The sequence below is a fragment of the Chroicocephalus ridibundus genome, chromosome 2 (genome assembly GCF_963924245.1).
Source record: "Chroicocephalus ridibundus chromosome 2, bChrRid1.1, whole genome shotgun sequence".
Classification (NCBI taxonomy): domain Eukaryota; kingdom Metazoa; phylum Chordata; class Aves; order Charadriiformes; family Laridae; genus Chroicocephalus; species Chroicocephalus ridibundus.
In genome coordinates, this window is record NC_086285.1 from 137,501,860 (window position 1) to 137,526,209 (window position 24,350).

Below are 24,350 nucleotides of genomic sequence, written 5' to 3' on the forward strand. Positions count from 1 at the left end.
CATGTTTATTTTTGATTCCACCAGTACTTTACAAATTTTGTGTTAAAAATCCCAGTTAGAAATTGATTGGTACAACTATGTTATATGACACAGCACCTTATGACAAACTACAAGCTAAAAAAACAGAACAAAAGATTGCCCGTGACTGCAATTTTTTGTATATCCAGGTAAATTTTAGAAATTCCAATTCCAAAAACACCATGAATTGGAAAAAAGTGTCAGGGTCCATTAGATATAGAGTATCAACACTACTACTTCCACTGCCACTCCTCAACGTTGAGGAACTCCTCCTCAATGAGGAAGAGGAGTGGATGAAACCTTATTTAAAGAACCAAACACCACCTCACAATTGCAGGTGTTAATTCTCACAGGGGACTTCAGACGTCCTGATGTCTGCTCAAGTAGACATGGAGGGGCACAGGCAATCCAGAGTGTGTGTCCTGGTAACGTTTCTTTGACAGAGGTGCCAAACAGGCCAACTAGGGCAGGTCTGCTGGATGTGTTACTCACTGGCACGAAAGAACTGGTTGGGAATGTGGCAGCTGATGGCAGCCTCGGCTGCAGCAGCGACCAATGACAAAGCTTAAACCCTGAAGGAAAGTAAAAAAGGCAAGTGCCAGAAGAGACTCCTGAGTTTCAGGATAGTAGGCTTGTTTAGGGCAGGCAAGACGCTGTCCTGACATGAAAAGGTGCCCAGAAGAGGCCATTGATCCATAAGGACAAACTCCCCAATGCTCTAGATGCATCTTCCCCAATGTGCGTGGGGAAGTCAAGTGGGCCTGGCAGAAGGACAGGTAAGCTGAACAGGGAGCTTTGATCTGAACTCTACCACAAAACCAAAACAAACAGTCATAGATTGAGATGAATATAGAAACACTCCTCAGTCATGCAAGAACAGCATTGGGAAAGAAAAAGCTCGTCTCAGCTTAAAATTAGCAAGAGAATCAAAGAGCAACAAGGGTTTTACCACCACAGCAGCAGCGAAAGACTAAGAAAATCTTCACCTGCTGTCAAACGTGATAGGCGCAAAGGACTCAGTTTATCCTGAGCCATCAGTTACATTTGTTTTGAAATTCATAGACCCGTCAAAAAAAGAAAGTTGAGTATACAAATGCTCTGATAAAATACTATCACCAACTTGCACACAAATGTGTTGTTATTTCTAATAAATCTTTCCTTTAAAAAAATCAATCATTTCAGAACTGTTTATTGCAGGAATTATACTTAATATTTTAGACACAGTGATCTTGCAGATTAACAAAGATAGCAACAATGCAAACTTGCAAAGGAATCTGCATTCTAGACCATGATGTCTGAGCTACGCAGGTCTGTTTGTGATCATACTTTCATTCTGCACAATATGTTAACTTCCACAGTTTAAACCATAAAATTCATATGAATTACCCAAACTCAATCCAGAAGATGGTCAAGTGCCACTAGCTAAGCCTTTCAGTATGTCAGTCACATATAGTAATCGCTTACCGTAAGTTTATTACTTACTTTCCATCTACTTCTGGTCTTTTGCACACACAGTGAAACTTGCCACCAAAATCTATATAAAGATCATCTTCTACAACATGGAATATTCGACCAATGGCAATTTTATCTTTGGCAGGTCCCATCTGAATTAAGGGAGAGCGCCTCAACAGGGATGCAAAGGATTCTGATTTCTCTGAAGGAACCTACAGATTAAAAATAAAAAAAAATAAATCGCAAAACATACTATTTGGAGAAGGAATTAAATTAAACTTGTAACATACAAAAAGGGTTTTTTCAAGCCAGAAGAACTAAACAGAACAAAATAAACAAGCAATTAAAGGTTGAAAGACCTTTTGGCTTCAGCGACACGCTTTCCCATTAACTACCTCAAGTATATGCTGAAAAACCATCTATATTTTATACAAACAGAGAAAAATACCATAATTTTCCACTTGTACATTTGTAAACTTTTATTCTTGGGGAAGTAAAAACAAGAGACAGTTTTGAATTCCAGCTCTGCTGGAAGGCACAAACAGCGCGGGTTGTTCTGACGTGACCTGGCCCCAGGAGTTGTAAGCTAGAGATCTAACGTGTGGTAAATCTGCTGCTTCAGAAACAGGAACTGTTAAACGTAGCATCCCAAGGACAAGAGCTGAAGAAAATGCAACATGCACACATATGCATGCACACACACCACAAAAAGGAAAGCGGCTGCTGATGGTAAACCACCAACACAGAAGTAGGATTTTATACAGGAAAGCTAGTATCAGATAAGGTTCCAAACACAGGATTGTTTGAATGTCACAATGCAGTCTAAATTCAAATACGTGAAAATTAATTGTAGAAATGCATCCTGTAACTGCTCCGAGAATAAATGCAACATAGTGGAAGCAATAAGAGGGAAGTACTTAAATGAGATTTATCATACGAATTGAGGGGGCAGCAGCAATCTAGAAGAAACTTTAACTCAATGTATAAGCCATAAGCTAAAAGTAAATATTTCAAAATTAACATCCCCTCAAAATGACTCCGTCTGGGCAGGAGATTACAAATCAATCCTCATATTGAAATGCCAAAACCTGTTTTAAGGGAAACTGAGGTACACCAAAGTGCAAAATTCAGTGGTCTTCCACTGACTTTCTCCCTATGAACTCACTAGAGTTCACATAATCACTCAATTGCCTTGGAATTCAACTGCTTGCCTCTGTAAAGTAATAAACACTTTTCTGTCATCACTATGCTCATGAACATTGTTTTCAAAGATGATACATCTCATCTTAGTTATACCTTGTCACCCAACACCAAGTTACAGCAGTCAAATACAACGAAACTCCACAGCCAACTACTCTATCCACCGAATTAATCGTTCAATTCCCTACTTCCCTAACCAGCCTTATCCCATTTCTCCATCCTTTACTGCTGACCTAACTCAATTCGTCTGAGGAAGATGATGCCAATGAAAACAATCATCCAGAAAGTGACAGGAACACTCACAGCAGAGGATTTCCAGTGGATGTTCAGTCTCTCAAATGGAGCAGCTGAGTGCTACATAGAAAAACAACTTTCCCAAGTAAGAGGTAACATTATGAAGGGGGGATGCCTGCAGGAACTTAAAAAATACACATAATGTAAATACAGAAGGGCAGCATGTATGATACTGAAGGGACTAGACACATGCACAGTATCATCAACTGGCAGAGATGCTGCTTTTCAGAAACTGGTGTTTTGGAATAGATCATCCTTCCAAATACTTCACCTGCTCCATCCAGGAGACCAAACATCTGACAAAAATCTTTCTGGGGCCCTCCAAAAACTCTGTTAAGTCTTTTTAATTTAGGGCACAGGTCTGTAAGCGTTTAAATCAACCAGGCTGGTACTGCCACACCTCATCCTGCCCTCTCCACTCCCTCCCGGAAAGAACTCCTGTCCCCTTATGCCACCACTGAAACTTGTCCTAACCTGGAGTAAGCCTGTTTCAGGAATGTAACAAACAAAAGCCCATTTACTTTCTTGTACGGACAGTTTTCTGTTGGTCTAGTTTCCAAACTAAATCACCAAAGGACCAAGTGAGCATCAGGATGAACAAACAAGACTGTGAGAGTACCCACAGATAAGGGCAGAGATAAGAATACGGCAGCAACATATAAACTCAGGATGATAAGGACTGCTATCATTTCATCCCAGAATATTTTCAGTTGTCCTTCATAGCAAGGCAAACTAATAATAAAATTGGTTTAGGAAAAAAAACAAAACAAAAAACCCAAACAAAACCAAACCACCAAAAACCACAAACCACAAAGAAAGGCAGATGTTACCGTTTGTAGGCTAATGCATACATACTCCACAGCTAAGTTCAGGTCTCAGGTAAAAAGCAGCTTTGTTTTCATATTTCAACAGGATGTGAGGAAGTCCATTTATAGTTTGGATGAATTTAATGAATGCCAGTGGAATCAGACACTACACTAGATGACCCATTTCCAAAAACTGAACTGCCTTTTCTTATATGTAGATCAACTGGAAAAAGCCTGAGCTAGTAGAGAGGACCAAGAGACCTTCTGAGTTTGGTTTGAAGGAGACTTTCCCAAGTTATCTACAAAGATGGTATTAGTAATGGACATTGAACACACTAAGCAACACTGAGCTTTTTTTAAGCAGTAATACAATTCACAGTAAATTCCTTCATCTCTTCGCAATTACACTCGTTAAATGGCATTTACCTCACTCTTGCTGCCTTCACACAATGGCACACACAGTAGGCTACACTACAAAAACTTGTTGCTTGTGAAATTTTTATCTCCACATCATGAAGCTGGGTGCACTAACATCCTATGGATTTCCCATTTTTATGGCCTAAAAATCACAGGATCATAGAACAGTTTGGGTTGGGAGGGACCTTTAAAGGTCATCTAGTCCAACCTCCACCATACAATGAGCAGGGACATCTTCAACTAGATCAGGTTGCTCAGAGCCCTGTCCAACGTGACCTTGAACGGGGATCTCATTACATAGTAATTTATCTCCAACATTTAAAGAGATTTAATGACATTTTGAGTACTTTCCTCCACAATTTCTGAATGTCCTTAAGAAGATTCCCCACAGTAGCACTACAGAAAAACAGTAAGACAGTAAGATAACAGGGCAGCATACTGTATTAAGCACTCTACTTTTCTGATTCTCAAGGAGTGTTGGCCATGAAGCTGTGACAGATAATGCATCGATAACACATCAAGTTGCAAAAAATGGAGAATATTACAAAATTCATAAGCACAAAGGGCACATTCTTTTCAAGAACCTGTTGCCCCTCCTCCTTAAATGCCTAACTTGTTTGATCTTCCTTCTAACTTTTAGGTTTTAAAGTTGTTCACAAATATTTGGATGCCTTTCACTTTCCATGCATAGTTCAATAAAAAAAACAGTAGCTCTTTCAATAACAGAATACTCTTCAAGATGATATATACTAACCAGAAAGTGGAAAAAGTCATAGATTTATATCCCAGTAAAATCCAAACGAAAGAAGTAACTCCAATGGAGGAATGTAACATACTATTTCTGGAGCACAGCCTATGACTATACAAGCAGGGTGGTCCTATCCCACCCACTGAGCAACATGTCTTTAAAACCTTAGCTACGTGGTTTATGTTTGCTTGCAAAGGCAAGTAGCACACATGTTGGAATGCGAGAGATATGGATGAAACATGGAGAAGTGAGATGGGAGATTGGTAATCTGACTGCTACAATTAAGGGGTGAATGACATATTAACATCAAGCAGCATGCAAAGAATGCAACCCTCTGTAACTATCAAATTTGTTTTCCTCAGCGCTGTCATCCATAGCTAGAAAGATTTTTCTGTTCCAAGTTAGTTACACAAAACAACAAAATGTGAAAATTTATTTGCAATAACAAGTCAGTACAATGCCACAATAGCTAATGGTCCAATGGCTTAGAGATACTCAAAACTTCAGTGGAAAAGACCCTGAACAACCTGAACCAAGTTTGTCCTGCCTGGAGCAAAGTGTCTGAATAGATGCCCTTCTGAGATCACTTTCAACACGTATTATTTTATTTAGGAAAGACAGAAGACTGGGAGCCTGCTATAAAGAATATTAAAACAAAACCCAATACATTAAGCTACTCTCTGACCAAGTATATATTGATAAGGCACTTATTTCAACCAGCAACCTAAAAAAAATTCGCTATCCACTATCCCACCAGACCTTAATTTTCCATACCTTGTAACTACTAAAAGTGTGCACTGTTGCTTAGATATAAACCTAAATCCCAGGATTTTTTTAAAAATTGTTGTGGGCTTTACTGGGGTAACAGGTCACAGTAATTCATGCAGTTCATTTACTGAATTCCTCTCTAGCATACTTTCACTATTTTTTACTGAAACAAATGCAACAAGCTCTATTTAAGTCAAAACTCCATCATGCAGAAGAATATCACCTTAAAGGCAACAGGACAAACTCAGACAATAAACCGCAAAACCTGACATCCAACAGTTAATGCCCTTCCATCCAGAAGCAGCATGACAAGCATTGCCAACTCAAGAGTTCTCCTAAATCTATCAAACAACAAGCACCAAGCTTTGTTTTCACCACCACAGTTTCCCTGCACACTGAGTTTCTTCCAAGAAATGAGGGTGAAGCCTCAGAAAGAGCACCGAGAGGACTGATATATGACTACAGTGACTGACATTTCCACATAGAAGCAATTACAGCTCCAAGTAATTTCTCTGGGTGCCACCTTCTTTTTATACATTAAACTATTTGATCTAATGCTGATGACTCTTTATGGAGAAGTTCAGTATATCTTATTCTGGTCTCAATATAATCACTCAAGTTTTAGGCCTCATGCCTTTAACACATCTCAGAGATGAGCAGCACTCAGCCTCCCCTTGACCAAATAAGTTCAAGTACCTTCTATAACTCCAACTTTGAACATGTTCACAACTTTGTGCCTAGCAGTAATCAGTGATTTTAGAGCCTTCTCAAACCAAAAGCTCTGCTTCGTGTATTAGTAGGAAAGAAAAGTTTAGGAAAAAAAATATATATTTTTAAAGTTAAGAGCTGACATTAACGTTTATTACCTATTTACTCTAAAATACTGTCAACCTCTATTAAGTGCCTAATCTAGATTTCTTAAATCCAGTCTTGCATCTTCAGGCTCATTCCACCGTACAGCTATTGTTTACCAAGACAGCATTCCCACTAAACCTGCAGAGCCCTCCAAACCTCCTGCAGTCACAGACTTTTTGTCTCCTCTTCTAAAGTAGCTCTGCACTGGGCAAAATGCCCCGCACTGCCCACCTCAGGTCTCTACCACTCACATCTCTACCCAAAGGACAGGCTGACACAGGGCACAGGTTGCTCTTTTTCTTTCTTCAACTTTTTAAAATATTGTCCCCCGGTTTACATACATCCTGAGATGCAGAAAACAGCACCAGTAATTGCCTCAATATACAGCACTGACTACAGCATTATGCTACTCCTCTGCAGAAGGCTTGTGCCTACCATTATTTTTTCAGACAACACAAGCTATAGCTCTGCATGCCAGGGCTTCACCTACTTATTTATTATCCACAGATATGTAAATGATAAATAGAAACAAAATCTGATAAATAGTTTTAGTTGTCATATACAGTACATGACTTGCTTATATTTTGTAGTACTGGGAGAAATGTCTAAGATGAAATATGACTCCAGAGCATCACTTAGACTTTCATCTAAACAGTAATGTGAAGACAGGAACCACCTCTTCAGTACGATACATACCTTATCTTCTCCATCTCCGCTCTACTATTTGAAAAAGAGACATTTGCAAAAAATATCAAATTATCCTCTTACTTGCAAACAGCATGGATCTCAAGTAGTATTAAAGAGGACAATTTGCAAATTGCTAGCCAATACACATTATTTGCACATGGAGAAAACATACCATAGACACCAGCTTGATGCTCCAGTGACTGAGAGATGTACAAGGCTGTTTTAGCCTTTTTTGAAGCCTGGCGTTTAACTCTGCAATATGTACCAAGGCAAATATTAAAATGCTATTATTTAAAAAACCCAAATGCTTATGAACAAAGCAGACGCGAAACTATGCACACAGTAGAAAATGGGTAGATTATTCCTATATAGCTCTCCATAATGCAAAGTAGTACACAACTTTCAGCTAGTATACAAGTAAATACAACTGCCACAAAATTCACCTACTAAGGCTTCTAACTAGCTTCACATCATCCCACTCACAGGATGCAGTTATAATCAAAGACAGCATGAACTCAGAGATTGTTCTTTTAAAGTCCACTGTCTGTTTTACATTTTTCCCTACCATTATACAGCTCTTTTTCCTCCCCGATTAGTGGCCTGAGGTTTTGTCCTATTAAAAAAAAATAATAATAAAAAAATAATAAAAAAAAAAAATCAAATAACTGAAGTTCATACTGTTTCCCAACAGCTTCAACTTCCAATACAAATTAGGCAACCACAAAGACAAGGAAGATGCCTTCAGTTCCCTTTAAACAAGAGACTTTTCCATTTTATTCCATAAAAACAGATAAAAGTGAGGAACTAATATAAACTTCTTGCAAACAAAGGGTTTTGAAGATTAACTACTGTATAAAGCTGAAACAAAAGCAAGATTTGTGTTATTTAATAAAACTACTGAAGGAAAAAACAGTCCAAAGAGAAAGCATAAAAGGAGGATCCGTGATTCAAAGCAGAAATAAAAGCAGTGATTTAGAGAAAAATCTAAGATTAATGACTGCAAAGTCACAAAGGAGAACTCTGAAAGCAGTCAAGGAGAAAACTGGAAGCTTCCCTGCTAGTAAGCAAGAAGATATTTATAAAAAGCTTCATATGAGTCACTTCCCATGCACCAAATTTCTGTAGAGACAGTACTTGCACACCAGATTACACTATGATGAACTGAATTCTTCAAGGTAATTATTTTAGTTATAAGGATTCTAATGTATTCTAATATTAATTATTTAGTATCTATAGTCCAGTAGAAGAAATATCAGTATAACTAAAAATTCCAGCAAATACCATATTCATTAATTTCCACTCAATTACCCAAGTAATGATTTGAATTGCACCCTCAATGGCAGCAAACTCCAAATTATATAGTTTGGTATAAATATACATACTGTCTGTACCTATTTTTTTAAAGGTAAGTCTTGAAGAAAGCAGGAGAGGGCAGAAGAAAACAGAACCACTTTTTAACACAATATGGTACTACAAATCTGGTATTCAAGAAGAGCACAGTGAGCACTGAAAGCTTTCCCTCTCAAACTTTAAAATTTGTAGGAAAAACCCCTCAGATTTTATGATTGGAAAAAGCAAAGGAAAACAGCTCTTTTTGCCTAGAAGAGCATGAGGAAAACTGACTGCTATATTTTAATTCTTACATTTATTAAGTCTTTATTAACTTTCAGAAACTTTGCATACTTAGGGCTTTAATTGTCTAGTTATTTCCCATCATAGCCTTAAAACTTCAAGCACCCCCAAAGCAAAGCAAACTTCTGCTGTTTCAACCAAAAGAGGAATATCCATACATTCTCCTCAGCCCAGTGAAGAAAAGGGGTTTTATTTTAGAAAGACAAACAAACAAAACTCTTCAGCCAAAAAGGCTGGAAGTAAAAAGCTGAAATCAGGCATTTAAGCATCCCTTGGTGAGAAGCGGTGCCTAAGTGTTTTGGCAAAGCATAATTTAAATTTCACTGTAGATATTAGGATTTTCAGCAACTAGTTTACTGTGCGAGTAATAGTATTTTGTAAATACCTCTTCATTAAAACTCTGACTCCTTATTTTTTTAAATACTGCAGGATTAGGCTTTAAGGAGCACAGGTACAGAAGTTAAGATATCTCCATACTCACTGCTAACTTGAAGGCAAAATGCGTCAATGACTTCGCTGCATACAAGTCTCAGTGTCCCAATGTGACTTAGGAGCACACCTGAACTGAAGTCCCTGGAGAAGAGCACCCTTTGCCCTGTGGAACATTGAGGGAGCATGATCTATTCCATAAACCTTCTACGCAGCTTGGACAAAACAACCTGACAATATTTTAAACCTTAGTTGTAAACCGGAGAGCTTAAAGCTGCTCTTGACAATCCATTTGAAACCAGCTGAGCTATAAGCCCTTGGAAATGAAGAATATCTTCCTTTATTTTTCAATTTAGTCCTAAATAAACTACAATAATACTGAAAAAAGCCTCTAGGAAATCCCATTTAGATAGTTACATTAAGTGGATATCTAAGCTGCCCTCATAAGGCAGAAAACGCCAAAAGTAATACTGGAATAGAAACTCTGATGTTGCTTTCTTACACACAGGCATTACAATTGACATTTTTTTCATAGAATGGTTTGGGCTTGAAGGGACCTTCAAAGATCATCTAGTCCAACATGGGCAGGGACATCTTTCACTAGGTCAGGTTGCTCAAAGCCCTGTCCAACTGTCCCTTGAACACTTCCAATGATGGGGCACCAAGAGCTTCTCTGGGCAACCTCTTTCAGTGTCCCACCACCCTCACTATTCTTCCTTTTATCCACCCTAAATATAGCCTCTTTCAGTTTAAAACCATTGCCCCTTGTCCCATCACTACAGGCCCTGGTAAAAAGACTCTCTCCATCTTTCTTACAAGTGCTCTAAGTATTAAAAGGCCACAGTAAGGTCTCCCCAGAGCCTTCTCTTCTCCAGGCTGAACAACCCCAACTCTCTCAGCCTGTCCTCATAGGAGAGGCGTCCCAGCCCTCTCCGATCATTTTTGTGGCCATCCTCTGGACCCGCTCCGTCATTCTTGTACTGGGGACCCCAGAGCTGGATGGAGTACTCCAGGTGGGGTCTGATGAGAGCAGAGCAGAGGGTACTTATTTATTTTTAAGTTCACAAGTTTATCTGAAAGACAAGCTTGCTGGGGTAAGCACAAGGGTCTCTGGCTGAAATTCAGTGCCTTATGTCAGTCGAATAAGGCCTAGATGGCCACAGTGATCCTTTCCAGCCTAAAAACCAATTGTTTAATCTTCAGTTACCTAAGTACATGTTATACTTTTGACAATGCAGATACCATTTTTCCAACGTCTATGCAAGCAATAAAATCTTCTGGCACATGACTTGTAAAGAAGATCTGTAAGAGCTGCATTGCTTCACTGACTTCCACCTGGGAAGAATTGTGACTAATTAAGAGGCCACTACACAAAAATATCCACAAAGCTATTTTGAAATGCATGTAATGCAGAAATAACAGATTTTCACTGAAGAATATCTTCATTTTGTCCAAGTTACAGTTCCTACTTACCAACCTTTCTCATCCCAAAACGTATGAAAAGGACTAAACTTCAGTTTTACTAATAATAGGACTACTCATATTTCATAGCATTATCCAAAGGGAAACAAACATGGTTACAGGAAGTTGTAAGGGTAATAGTTGTCATACTTGGCAAAGAGCACTGGAAGATTTTGCTTGGCTACAGATGCAATTTTTAAGCCAACTTCACATATTAAAATGACACTTTAAAAAAAATGTTTAAATTGTTTTTTTATTAGAGATTCAGAAAGGATTACACTTATATTTTAAAACCAATGAAAGATTCATCGTGCAGTATTTTATATCAATTTGTGTTCATCAACATCCTTTCATCAAGCTCCATATTTTGGTACTCATTGCAATGCTGACTGATGAATATCATATATTCCAAACCTAACTTTATTTTTGCATACAAAATAGCTTGTAATTAAAAGTATCTCAGCTGTGCAGAGAACACGCAATATACTTGTATGTATATGTTTGTATATATATTGTCCTCATAGTAATGAACAATGTAATATTGTGACATAAGCATATTTTTAAAAGAGATGCAAATAACAATTAAACAAATACATGTAGCACTTAACTGGTAAAATACCATGGTGAAAACAATCTTTGTCTCTCATAATTACATTTTTCAAGTAGGATCATGCAGATCTCAAAAAACAAGATCACAGGAATAGGATTTGTACACTATGCATAATATTCAACAGGTTTTCCTGAATTGCACTTTTAATATCAAAATTTCGTTGTTATCTAGAGATCTCTTTATGTTGTTGTTAAGGCTATCTGCAGCTTTTTGAAGATAGATATTTCTTAGACTTACTGTCAAGACGCAGTACACGAACTGTTCTTCAAACTCATGAAAGAGCATAATTATTTAGAATACTTTGTAAGATGAGGTAAGTTACCAATGTCTTATTACATGCTGCTAAACCAGATGTAGCAATACTGTTCACAAAACAAATGTAAATTTTTTCAATTAACAGACTAACCTCCTATAACAAATACTGTGCTATCACAGTAAATCCAAAGATGGGTGATTTTTTTAGTCAATTAGGCTATGCCTGTCCCTTATTAGATGAGTCAAAGCTATATTCTATTTCGTTTGCGTCTGAGTTTTTTGGTATTATACACAGGGATACCCATGACTAAAATTTAAAATTATACTTTTTTTCCTGTGACTTTTCGCAACTGTGCTTAGGAGGAATAGCATAAATAATAGAGTACATCTCGTCAGGGGAAGGACATCACAGCTGTATCAAGAACATTAAGCACCTACAGCTGCTTCTAGACCCTTTTGTGAAAATTCATCAATCAGCCATTTAAAATGCCTGAAAGCAGCGAAGTCATATTGCGCACACATTATAATGCTACCCAAACCACCAAGGCTTACCCAACAAATCTTACAAATGTACAATCTCCTGCACTGGTTGACACAAGACCAACTTCTTTGTGTCTGTAGTAAAAGGAAGGCTTTCCAGTTATCTTCACATTTTGATTGGACATACAGTGCAGAAACTGCAAAACAAGACTTCTGTAAAGAGTTTCAAATGCAGCTTTGAAAATACACTGTTGAGTAGCCAGAAGGATCATTTACTAAACTAAGAATTTATTTCATAACACAAAATAGTAACTTTTTAAAAATTTTTTCTTGAATGTAAACAACTTCTACATATAGATAAATACTTCATGTTTTAAATTGTATCTTTCTTTCAAGGATTGTTGTATAGAAAAAAATTAGAACATTGCAATGGTAACTATTCAATTAACAAAACACAAAGCTTTCAGAGAGGTGGAAAGAAAGAACAAATGAAAACAAAGCTGTGAAGACAACAGTACAGATAAAAGTTCATTGATGTTCTGTTTTAAGGAATAAAAGGAGAGCCAAGTCTTACTGCAATTTCTTCACCAAAATATTTTTACTACTTTATGTAATATAGGGAAAGAAAAGAAAAAACACAACAAAAAAACAACAAACCAGAACCAAAAGGTGATTCTTACAGTGCCCTGAACCTGTATGTCCACAGTTTTTCATGCTTCTCCCAGCTACCTCCAATTCATAAACACTCCTCCCCTGTGCCTGCACCAGGTCCTAAATGTGCTGGGATCAGCTACTTCAGTGGCAAGATTCCTGCTCGCTCTGAGGAGCACACAACCACCAGGTCACCTGCTAGTGTGAGCTTACCAAAACTCACAGCCTGCAGAACACCCAAAATGTCCAACTCTCCAGTGCAATTCTGAACAGAAATCACCTAGTCTCTCAATCAGGAAAATTGGGCGAACCTACTGCACGGATTATGTCAAAATCACAGCAGATGAGCACATGCAGTCGGTGTTTTGAGCCCAGCACCTGCCTGTGCAGCTAGATTGCTTAGACAGAACTCTGCATCATTTCTCTGAGCAATTTAGGTTGCTGTACAGGGCTGCCATGCTGAAATGGCACACTGGCAATCCCACACAACAGCACTGTCTTATCTTCAGCCCAACAATTTCTCCACTTATCACCACCCTGCCCTTCCAGGCTCTTTTTTCTAGGCTCCTGGAGGACAAGATGCTGTTTCAATAGTCATATTCAAGAGAGTAACTGGGATCTCCCACAGCAATACTGGATGTCAATATCCTGTTGATAACAATAACCACTAGGAGGGACTTCAATTCCTATGTAACCTTTACATTATGGTTCCGTGCACCTTCTTTCAGATACCTCACATGCGGCCAGCCGATCAAGGGCAGGCAGCTAGCATTCACTTGTTTTTCTCCATGATACTGGTGGTCCTAAAACAGTTCGAATTTTGGCATTCCACTCTGACATATCTGGTAGGCATATCACATATGCCTACCACTCATGGACCTCCAGACATGCCAAAGCAATCAGGTGCTGACCCAGAGCTACCTGAAGAGGCAATTCTAGCAGACAACTGCAGACACTGTTCTTCGAGCACCTCAGTCTTCCTCACCCCGAGGACGGAGGTGTGCAAGGTGCTCAGGGCCTTCCCACACAGATTTGTGTTCCTGAGGCGCTGCTGCCCTCACAACTGTGCAGAATTTTATCGAACTATAATTATGTCCTCCAAAGGCACAGCATGCGTCATTTGTCTGCTGTTCACCAACAACATCCAAACTCCTGTCTACTTCATTTCCGAGAATGTTGTTCCAACACCATGTGAATTTTACAAAATCCCATCATGCAAGCACTTCTGCCATAAGCAAAACAGGTCATTCAACAGACCCAGCTGGGCCTACAGCTGGGACAAGTCCAGGTCAGAAGACCCGTTTTGGAGCATTCACAGGCTAAAACTGCTCCTTTGGAGAGGTGTCAAGGACAATCGAGCTCATTCCCGCTATAACGCAAACCAGCATTTCAAGCAGATCCAGCCGAGAGGATGCTGAGAAGTCCTTATCTAGCACGAGCATGAAAGCACCAGGACGCGTTCACATTGCAGCAGAAGCAGACATAACCCAAGTTTCTCAAACGCAGACGTACAAGCTGAAAAAGTAAGAGAAATTTCCAGGTAAAGAAAACTCATTCCAGCTCCTGCAAATCCCACAACTGGCAAGTCCCCCTCTCAGTTAGTCAGCAGTTTCCAGTACTTGAATGCTGGCCAGAAGGTAATCTACCAAAAAGAGTAATCTCTGTGCTTGGCGTACAGGTTTTTTTTAAAATCTTGTTACATTTGTAATCAAACTAAAAATGTTTTTAAGTTATTTACTAACACTGGAAAATCACTCCATCCACACAAAGATTATAGATGCCCTAAAAAAATTACACAATTGAAAATTACAAGTGAAAATTGCACTAAATATAACTAAGCATTTTTTTGTTCTCAAATAACTATAACTTCAGTTAAATTGTCTTCTAACTGTTAGCTTAGGTGGGAAGACAGAATGAGAGAAATACTTCCTATCAATAGTTACATTAAAAATAATTCTGATTTTTGTTTTAATGCCAAGATACTGCATCAGCAAAACAGACACACATCCTTTATAAAGAATACCCATGTAGCTTTCAGAAGTGTAATACCTTCCTTTAAAATTATCACTTGTGTTTTACTTTATAATGTCTCCCCTAAAACATAAGTAGATAAGGCAACTCTTTATATCACCTATTAAAATAGTTTTTATTTTCTTCTCCTTAAGAATATTGGTATTTCATTGTTTTAACTAGTGACAAGAAATTTAAATACACGGACACCCTCCTCAAATTCCTGAATCCTTTCAGGAAAGAACCTCTGGCTGAGTAAGCAAATTTAAAACAAAATTATTCTTCCAGAAATGTATGTAATTTCTCTATTTGAGAAATTAGTTATTATGATGTACTGATAGCAATCCAGTCCCTTCCATCTGAACCTTAGAAAAAGTCAGTTACAGTTCTTCCTAATAAATGCTTTCCCTTAAAACACATTATTCAAGGAACTAAATAGGAAATTCCTCAAACGTGCTATTTCTCCTGCGTCATCTAGAAACAAGCAATGCCCTCTGCTGTGCCGGGCGCGGAGGTTCACCTAAACCCCAGCACCGCATCTCTCCCGGCTGCCTCGGCGGGACCTGCAGCTGGAAATCTCTGCTTCTGAGCAAAGACTACGTTTCTGCTCATATCTCTGATTACTGACACACACCTGATGGTTCGTACCCTGTTACTATAAAGTAAAAAAACACTAAGAGAAGTTTTAACATGCTGTGCTACATACTGCAGCCCAGTGGCAAAGCTATCATACTGATAACCCATTTGTACCTAAAAATGTATTTGAGAAACTTCACCATTCATTTTTTCCACAATATTTTTAGACTATTTAGTTCACAGTGCACAAGAATATGCAGTTTATTCTTAATTAGTTACTTCATTCTTAGATTTTCTTCTTCTTCTTAGTTGGTAACCCAGCTAAGAACACAGCTCAAGAACCACTATTCTACCCATATCAACAAAAATCATCACACCCTACCTAAAAGGCAAGGTTTCCTATTTTGCTAGGCAGGCAACTTCAGTCTGCAAATAAAGGTAACACCTAAAGCATTTCGTGTCCTTCTAAAAGATTTCTTTATTTAATTTCATGGAGAAGAAAAGACCTTAAAACCTGTCTTTTTTTGTTGAGTTTAAGAATGTAAAACTGAAATGTTATAAAAATGCAAAAGGAAAAAGCAGCAAGAAGTAAGCTGCCTGCTGCAGACAAGGTTAAATATCATGTGGGTTTCTGAGATCATTTTGCTTACCATGTTGCTACATTTTTAACAATTTTAATCAATATTTTAAGTGCCTGCTCTATAAGTTTGAGTATTTGCAAAACAGAACAACAGTGAACCAAAAGTGAAAAATAAAACACAAGCCCCTAAAAAATTACCAACATAGCAGAGAATAACACCAGGCAACTACGAAGCAAGGTCAGCAGTATGCATTTGCTGCTGTTCCCAAAAATCCTAAAAAGCTACCTAGGAAAAATATCATCACGCTCTTTGAATTATCTTAGACAAATGCATGCCAACATGCCCATTTATCGAGTTTCCTGCTATTCATATAAAATAAGCCACTGCCTACCAAATACCACAGCATTCACCCAGTTTCAAAAACGAGGGAAAGCCAGCTGACAAAGGAAACCAGTGCAGAAAAGTCATCAACCCTCTGTATTTTTTTCCTAAAGAAACAGAAAGACTAAGGACCCAAATAACATCTCTACTCTCACAGGCCGTAAGTCGACCAGAAGCCAGACAGTGCTTTGTACTTGTCTATTTGCCAGCAGAGATAAGGAACACAAGCTTTCCTCCTGCTGTGGCTCAGGTAAGGGATGAGCAAGAGCATGTTCCTCCTGCTTGGAAGTGCAGATCCTGCAGACGCGCGGCACCCCAGAAAAGGACTGCAGCTAGAGCCACTGCACCCTCTCCTGAGGGGAGCATGTTGTTCCCCTTGAAATGATTTTCTCGAAAGGTCTTCTAATGCTTGGAGTTCTTCCAGCTGCATCCAGTACATCCTCCCATGAGTATTACCCAGCTCAGCGTTGCTCCCAGCTGTGGAAAGTTTATTACCAAATAATACACTTCCTAGCAATCAAAAATCAGTTAAAATTGGTGAAAAGGTGATTTCAAGAAAACTACGCAGAACCAACAGATTACACTGCGAGTCAGACCCCTTTCATCTTCCTCTTGTTTCAGTATCTCATTCTCACCAAAACCCACTCCCTCTTCTGCACACTCTTTTAAGAGCAAACAGTGAATAATCATCAATCACACTTGGGCTCACCAAACAGGGCTAAGAACAGCATGAAAGTAGGCTCACGACAATCGTCATCTCATTGTTATGTTTTTAACGTCACCATGTCACTGCAAAGCAAGCTACTGGTTTCCCCCCAGTTCAAGTGAGAAAGTAATTCAGCAGAGCATAGAGAAATCCAGAGCTGTAGTCCAGCTCTTCATTTTACATTCCTACTTTGATTTCTGTGTTGCAGTATTTATATAATATGTATATGTAATTCCATTTAGACACCACGTTGTGAATACTGTGTAACATTAGTTAGTTCAGAATCTTTAAAAGCTTGATGACAACGTATTTATAGATAGAAACAAAAAAAGACTACGTTCCCAGATTCTTACTTCAACAGAAAAAAAATATAATCAACCCCCAAATCCAGAAGTAGCGTTCAGTATCTTCTACAGCTTGATCACCTGGATCTCTTCTCAAACTCTTTTGTGGACATCCCCCTTGAACACCACCTGCGCCAGCAGCCTGGGTTAGACCGACCTTCGATCCTAGCACAGCCAGCCTTTTCAGTGTGGATATTAAACAGAAAACAATGTGTTACAGATTACACTGTAATTTAGATATCAGGTGACAAATGACAGAGGCATTTCTAGTTCTACACTCCCAGTACCAAACCAGTCCCGCACTATTAATCCACAGCATTAATCTCCACATCCTACCGGGCACACTCCAAGTAATCCCAGCCCCTGATGTGGTCCAACAGAAATGGAAAAGTTAGAAAAAGAAGAGTGGCAAGGATGAAGAACAGCATGGAACCACTTCCACCTGAGGAAAAATTAGAGGTCAGGGGTTTTCAGTCTGGAAGAGATATCCTGGGATACATTAGTACACACACACCACTTTTTTCTGTTTCCCTAGACGTCTGTTAACAGCCACTGGCACAGCGGACACTGGGGGAAAATCAGCACGACAAAAATCAACGCAACAGCCAGAGAAAACGATGGTTATTCACAAACTCTCTACAGTCATTTTACCCACTCACACTCATTCTTTTACAAATTTCATCCGCTCACATTCTCATACCCACAGACTCACAGGAGGCGTATACTGAAGTGTTCTAGGCAGGACCACTTGGGTGCAACACGAAGCACAAAGGATGGCAGTTATCACTGTCTTGCCACATCTCTCACATTCTACTTGTTTGGCAATTATGAACTATTTTTTGGACAAAATCCCATATACTCTTCAGGAGTCAACAGTTGTTTACAGGGTGGTCCTTTGCTCCAGAATCTCACTTCCTGCAGCCTCAATAAATAGCAGACTACTGCTTACCATCTATCTCTCCATTTTTGTTTTCACAGGGGAGTAATGCAAAAAGAAATGCCACATAAGATATGATACAAGCCTGTTGCCCTCCTGTTGTTGTTTGGAAGTAGGGTCTGCTCTTGATGAATTATCTATACTCCAGGCTTATCAAAGTGCAGGCCTTGACAAGAACATCATGATCCTCAATTTTACTCCTGAGAACAGCATCACAGAATTATAGAATCATTTAGGTTAGAAAAAACCTTTAAGATCATCAAGTCCAACCATTAACCTAGCACTGCCAAGTCCACCACTAAACCATGTCCCTCAGCACCACGTCTACACGTCTTTAAAATACCTACTCCAGGCACAGTGACTCAACCACTTCCCTGGGCAGCCTGTTCCAATGTTTCACAACCCTTTCAGTGAAGAGATTTTTCCTAATATCCAATCTAATCCTCCCCTGGCACAACTTGAGAACATCTTCTCTTGTTCTATCAGTTGTTGTTTGGGAGAAGAGACTGACCCCCACGTCCCCACAACCTCCTTTCAGGTAGTTGTAGAGAGCGATAAGGTCTCCCCTCAGCCTCCTTTTCTCCAGGCTAAACAACCCCAGCTCCCTCAGCTTTTGCTCATAAGACTCATTAATATACACTATTCTTTCAACCCCTGTCCTGCTGTTTCTTTTGACACCTTCACACATGTATTTCCAGATGCGTTTAATTCATACAAGACTTCCTATTTCCACTACAAATCTCTAGAGTACTGACCTAACTGGTCTTTGACCTGACTTGCCAAAATAGTTTTAATTAAAGATTCTCCACATCCTCCCTGCCAGACTGCAGTTTCACCCACAGAGCTATACTTCACCTTCTACGCACCCAAAACTACTTGTACGCTTTCTATGTTAGATTTTTGTAGGAATATGTTAAGAAAAAAGCATAAGAACTGTCCAAATTTCTGTGGGATGCTTACTAAGCAGGGTGAAGCGGTGAGAAGAGAGATAAATGCGCAGAAGCAACCAGGCAGGCAACCAGGAGGGCTGTGCATGGAGCCAGCGTTTCAAAAACATAAAGCGGTGGGGAAGCACGCCTCCCGCACGGGCCAAGAGGCAGAAGGCGGCGGTAGCGGGGCCGCAAGGAGGCCCTGCGGGGGCAGCCAGGCCAGGACCGCCCCCAGACACTGCCCCGGCCCGGCCCCCCCGCCGCGCCCTCACCTGCCGGGGGCCGGAGGCCGCGGTACCGCTGCCCGGCCGCTGTTCCGTCTGCTGCGGGAGGGCCCCGGCATCCGGCGGTCCCGCCGGCGGGGCACCGCTGCACCGCCTGACCGCCGGCAGCCGCGACCGCCACGGCCGGAGCCCTGCCCGGGCGGCGGCAAGGCCCCAGCTCGGCGCCGCCATGACTGTCCGCGTGGAGGGCGGTGCGTGAACTCTGACCCCGCGCCGCGCCCAGGTCACCGGCACGCGCCGGGCGCAGGCGCGCCGGACGGGACTGAGGCGGGGCGGCCGCCATCTTGGCTGAGGGAGCGGCCCTCAGGGAGCCGGGCGGCGGCCTCCCTCAGGCGGTTGCCTCCTTCCACCGCCCCGGGGGGTGAGGCCCGGCACGGCAGCTCTTACTGAGCTCTGCCGAGCCAGCTGACCGCGGCGCCCGCTCTCCTCCGCCGGCCTCCCGCTGAGGCGGCTTGTGGAGGTAGGGGGACAGCGCAGGGAAAGCCTTCCCCGGCCGCTCTGTCCCGCCCGGCGGAGGGGCGAGCGCCCACCCGCAGGGCAGGCGGCTGAGGGGAGCCGGTCTGGCCGGCCGGGACTGGAGGCGGCGGCCGTCCTACCGCAGGGAGCGGGAGGTGGATGCGGCCGCGATATTAACGCGCATAGCCCTGGACGTAAAACTGGAATTGCAACAGGCAGCCTGAGGCTGCTTACGCTGCCGCTAAGGGGGCTGGTGGATGAAGATGCAGCTGCAAAGCTGAGTGTGATGTGTTACAGAGCCAACGATGTAGCCACTTGGCTTTAAAAAAAAATAATAATAATTCCTAACCCACAAAGCCAAACTGTGGACTGGATGACCTTTCAGTTCATTAAAAAAATCGATACAGCAAGGATCACCTTCTAGAAGGACCTGCCTTACCTGCTACTGACCCTATAGAGGAAGATCTCTGTTCTCACTGTCATTCAGGTCTCCCTTCATTAAGGGGTAGCTGTCAGAGGCTGAGGGTACACTTCAACCCATTTTCTGAACTTCCCAAGGTAATCAGGGCGGTTTAATTTTATGTAAGCTACTAGAAGTCAACCTAGTCGTAGTCTTCTCTAGAAATGCCAAACTCATCCATGCAGATACCCCCTCATACAGTAGTATGTATTTATCAGCACTACTTTGAAACCAAACTTAAAGGACTTTTAATTAGAAATGAAAATTTCTTATTTATATAATCCTCCATATTCACAGGACAATACATTCCTCACATACAGGTTTTTATTAAGCTTCTCACATGTAATTAAGCATATATACTACATCTGACATGCTAACAAGGTTGTCAGGAGCCAAGATTTTTTTCCTCCAGACATCTGTGAGCGGCTGAAGTTTCATGGATTTCACACAAACGTTTCAAAACTTGTTTCCAGTTCTAATCATGGTGATAAAACACTTGCCAAAAGTTCTAACCTTACTGACACCATGTGTCAGAAACATACAAAATGCAAGAAATTTGAAGAGTACAACAGATAAAGCAACATGTAGGAGAACAGATCTTGTAAGAGAGCTATGCTGCGGTATGACACCGTGCACCTCTCAAAACAGACTTCTGGGGCCTTAAGCAGGAACAGCAGTGCGAGTGGTACAGGCTTTTCACACATCAAAAAAAAAAAAAAAAAGATGGTGTAACAGATGTTTTTGATGGTCAGCCTACAAGAGAAACAACGTTAGCATTTGAGAGCATTTCTCTTGAGGCTTAAAAAAAAGAACTATTGTGCTCAGGCTTATTCTTACAGTCCATGCTTCGTTAGTGTAAATGGGACACCACCACGTGTGAATTAACATGAATCTATTCACAACTGATCAAAAGTTCAGAATATCTTACCACATTAACATCATTTACAAAAAAAAAAACAAGACTGAAAATGTTATTGTAACTGAACCAAACCAGTACTCGTAGGTATCTTGCTTCCATTTGCGATGGTCAGAAGTTTCCTAGATGGACAATCCACAGACAAATTAGTAAATTTTAGATGTTACGTATTACCCTATCTGCATCTGTTGTATGAGGAACATGCTCGTGAGAGAGTACGCTCCTACTCATGTGTAATCCTGCTATGAATAACTTGTTTAAAGCCTGCTGAAGCAGAAGTCCTTTCTTTAGCTGGGAGTGATCCTCCTAGTCTGGTGTCCCCCATGCAGGCAACACTTAACTGAAATAATCACAAGGGAGTGAAGTAACAACCTTCATTTTGGCAGCAGCAGTAGATTCATAATGATTAAGTTCAGCAGTAGTTACAGATTCAAAAGAAATGATGTATCCACAGTATATGTACAGTATAATTAACTTCTCAAAAGAGTTTTTTCATTGCTATATTTTAAAGGTTGCCTTCAAATTACAGATAAGTCCTTTGAATGCTTGAAAGGCATAAAAATTCCCCTTCCCACACAAAACCCCAAACAATGTATTTTAGTTTCAAAAATATTTGGAACCCACGAACAAGCTTGGTATCAGTTAATCTGGTAAAATAGCTAAGTGCTAAATAAAAGCACATCTGGTGGAAAGAGCGCAAAGAATGTTACAAGTGTGCTTGGTTCTTGCTTGCAGCATCTGGCAGTGGGTAGCAGGACAAAGGCAGGAATCTCAGTGGGTCTCCTCCTGCGTCTGTTCTGCAATAGTTTCTGTGGCACTGGCATTGGCAGCAGAGTTGAGAACGTCACCAAAGTCTCCGCCGGAAGGTTTGCTTCCTCCAACTTTAGACTAGAACACAGAGAGAGCCTCAACATAAAATTGCATTTACTTGGCATATCAAAAACGCTTAACTGTATAAAACCAGTACCTCCGCATGAATAAGTTTAATAACTCTTTTCAGCAGAGCAGCTTTTCCAGGACTGGGCTACCCCCACAATACTCAGAAGCCTAAGCATCATGTGGAACACAAACAACAGCAGCAGTTTAACATAGCAGTCTCCCTTTGACTTTGAGATGCACAAAGCATGAAGCAGCCCCAATTCCAGAAGTTTGAAGGTTGACACACGCTCCGTTAAAAATGGATACCGGTAAGCAGCCTTTCAAGCCATTCAGGCTTTGAAAGATTCCAAGTTAAAACTCACTTCTGTATTCCTCAAGCAGGAACCCTGAACAGTTTTCAGTCTCAACAGCAATTCCTGAGATCTCTAGTGGAGCATGGCAACTATTTTACTTCTTCCAGGTAATGTGTTTGCCTTTTCACTTCCCTCTACAGTATATACCCCATGGGATGGCAGGACTGTTAATGCCAATTAGTTTGTAAAGGAATGCCTATTTCCCCATGCTATCACTTCATGCTTCTTCATCCAACCCAGCATGCCCACAAGAACAGTCAAATCTGGTTCCAATTACATGTATTAGTTATTTTTGAAGTGATTTTTTTTTATCTGGAGAAGCTATTAATGGTTGCTTCTAGCACTTGAAGCTTTTGTGAGTAAATTGTAAATTATGGTACAAAGGCCTTCATATTTTATGCCAGAAATAAGAGAAACATCCCAAGCTGTTCTCCTGTGTAGGATACTAGTCCTTAGGAAGGCATAAAAATAAAAGCCTAGACCATTTTGGAAACATAACAGCAGGTATATTACACTAGCTATTTGTGCAAGTTAACTAGCTGTTAGTCCTTCTAGGTAAAGGCATCCTCCTGTAATAGGTGCAGGAAGACCATTTTTTATTCTCAAATCGTTAGGCCGAGAAACCATTTCCACAGTACTTAAAAAGATGTCATCTAAGCACCTTCAACAGTTCACCAGTAACTAGAGAACAGGCTACCCAGAGTCCACTTCAGTCTTTTCTCCACATCCCCAGCTCCACAATCACCAAGGCATTTTGGTAATGCTTACCTTTAAGTTTTCAACTTTTTCCTCAAAAGATTTGAAAGTAGGAGAATTTCTAGGAAAATAAAAAAAGAGAACCACAGAATTAAAAACATACCTGGTTAGTCTTTAAATATCAAAAAACAAGCAGACAGTTGCTTTTTGCAATGTCAGCATGCGTTTGGTTTGTGTGGGGCTCTTTACTCGTTTTAAGGGTAGCCCAAAAATAGTTTAGATCTGGATCTCCCCAAGTACTACAAAACTAAAATCCAAACACCCTCAAGTTGCAGCTCATTTGTATCTTTGGCAACTAAGCATTGCCAGGCTCAGTGTTAGGATCTTTCATCACAACATGGAAGGGAGAACTGGCAAGTATTAGGTTTAGCGTATTACTGCCAGTGATTTCAAACAGGTTTCTGGCTTAAAGGATTTGTTCAGAAAAGCTTAGTCATCACTTTTGGTTAGCCTAGTACATTATTGCTGAAGAAAGCTTGCCATCAGAGGTTTTCACTTGTTATAGGAAAATTAGTTTAATAAGCTATGTGTTCAATCAACAAAACATGGTTTGCAGTGTCATTTTCTGCTAACGTGTTAAATTTAAGGGAGACTCCCCCTTGGCTTTTAAGCGCTGGAGACAGCTGTGATTACAAATGGTAAGTTCTGCATATGAAGAGCAGGGCAGCTTGGGATTTTCAATGCTGAGGGCCAGTGTATTATTTATTAGGGTCAGAAGAGTGGCTTAATGCTCTGACTAGCTGTCACTGCCATTTGCAGATTTGTGCAATAGCTTGTACACCTCTTCTGCCTTTATGCAGGATGGAAAATGCTTGCCTTCAGTGGACCGGACTAAGGATTCATAGCAGGCTCAAAAACAAATTATAGAGTTGAAAGACAGGAGGTTTTTTTTCAAAATAGGTCTTAAGCTTCCCATCCCTCTTTGCTTGGTATTTGTGTAGGTCACCCACACTTAGCTGCACTCTTTCGTTTGGGAAAGCACGCAGTGACATATATATATCAAACCAGACTCTCTCAGG

The 24,350-nt window shown here is 40.4% G+C and overlaps 1 protein-coding gene across 5 annotated transcripts in view; it reads right to left on the reverse strand.

Moving 5' to 3' along the window:
- Window positions 1-24,350, reverse strand: part of TPD52 (tumor protein D52) — a 129,964-nt gene that overhangs the window by 66,500 nt on the left and 39,114 nt on the right. For 2 of the 5 annotated variants that reach the window (XM_063327097.1, XM_063327098.1), the window contains 2 exons: window positions 23,344-23,392; window positions 20,687-22,231 (listed from right to left, as the gene is read on the reverse strand). In XM_063327097.1, coding sequence (XP_063183167.1) covers window positions 22,115-22,231; window positions 23,344-23,392 — 166 coding nt within the window. In that variant the 3' untranslated portion in view covers window positions 20,687-22,114. Of the gene's footprint in view, window positions 1-1,500; window positions 1,683-19,499; window positions 22,232-23,343; window positions 23,393-24,350 lie in introns of those variants that run through there. The other 3 variants (XM_063327101.1, XM_063327100.1, XM_063327099.1) reach the window with 3 other exon arrangements.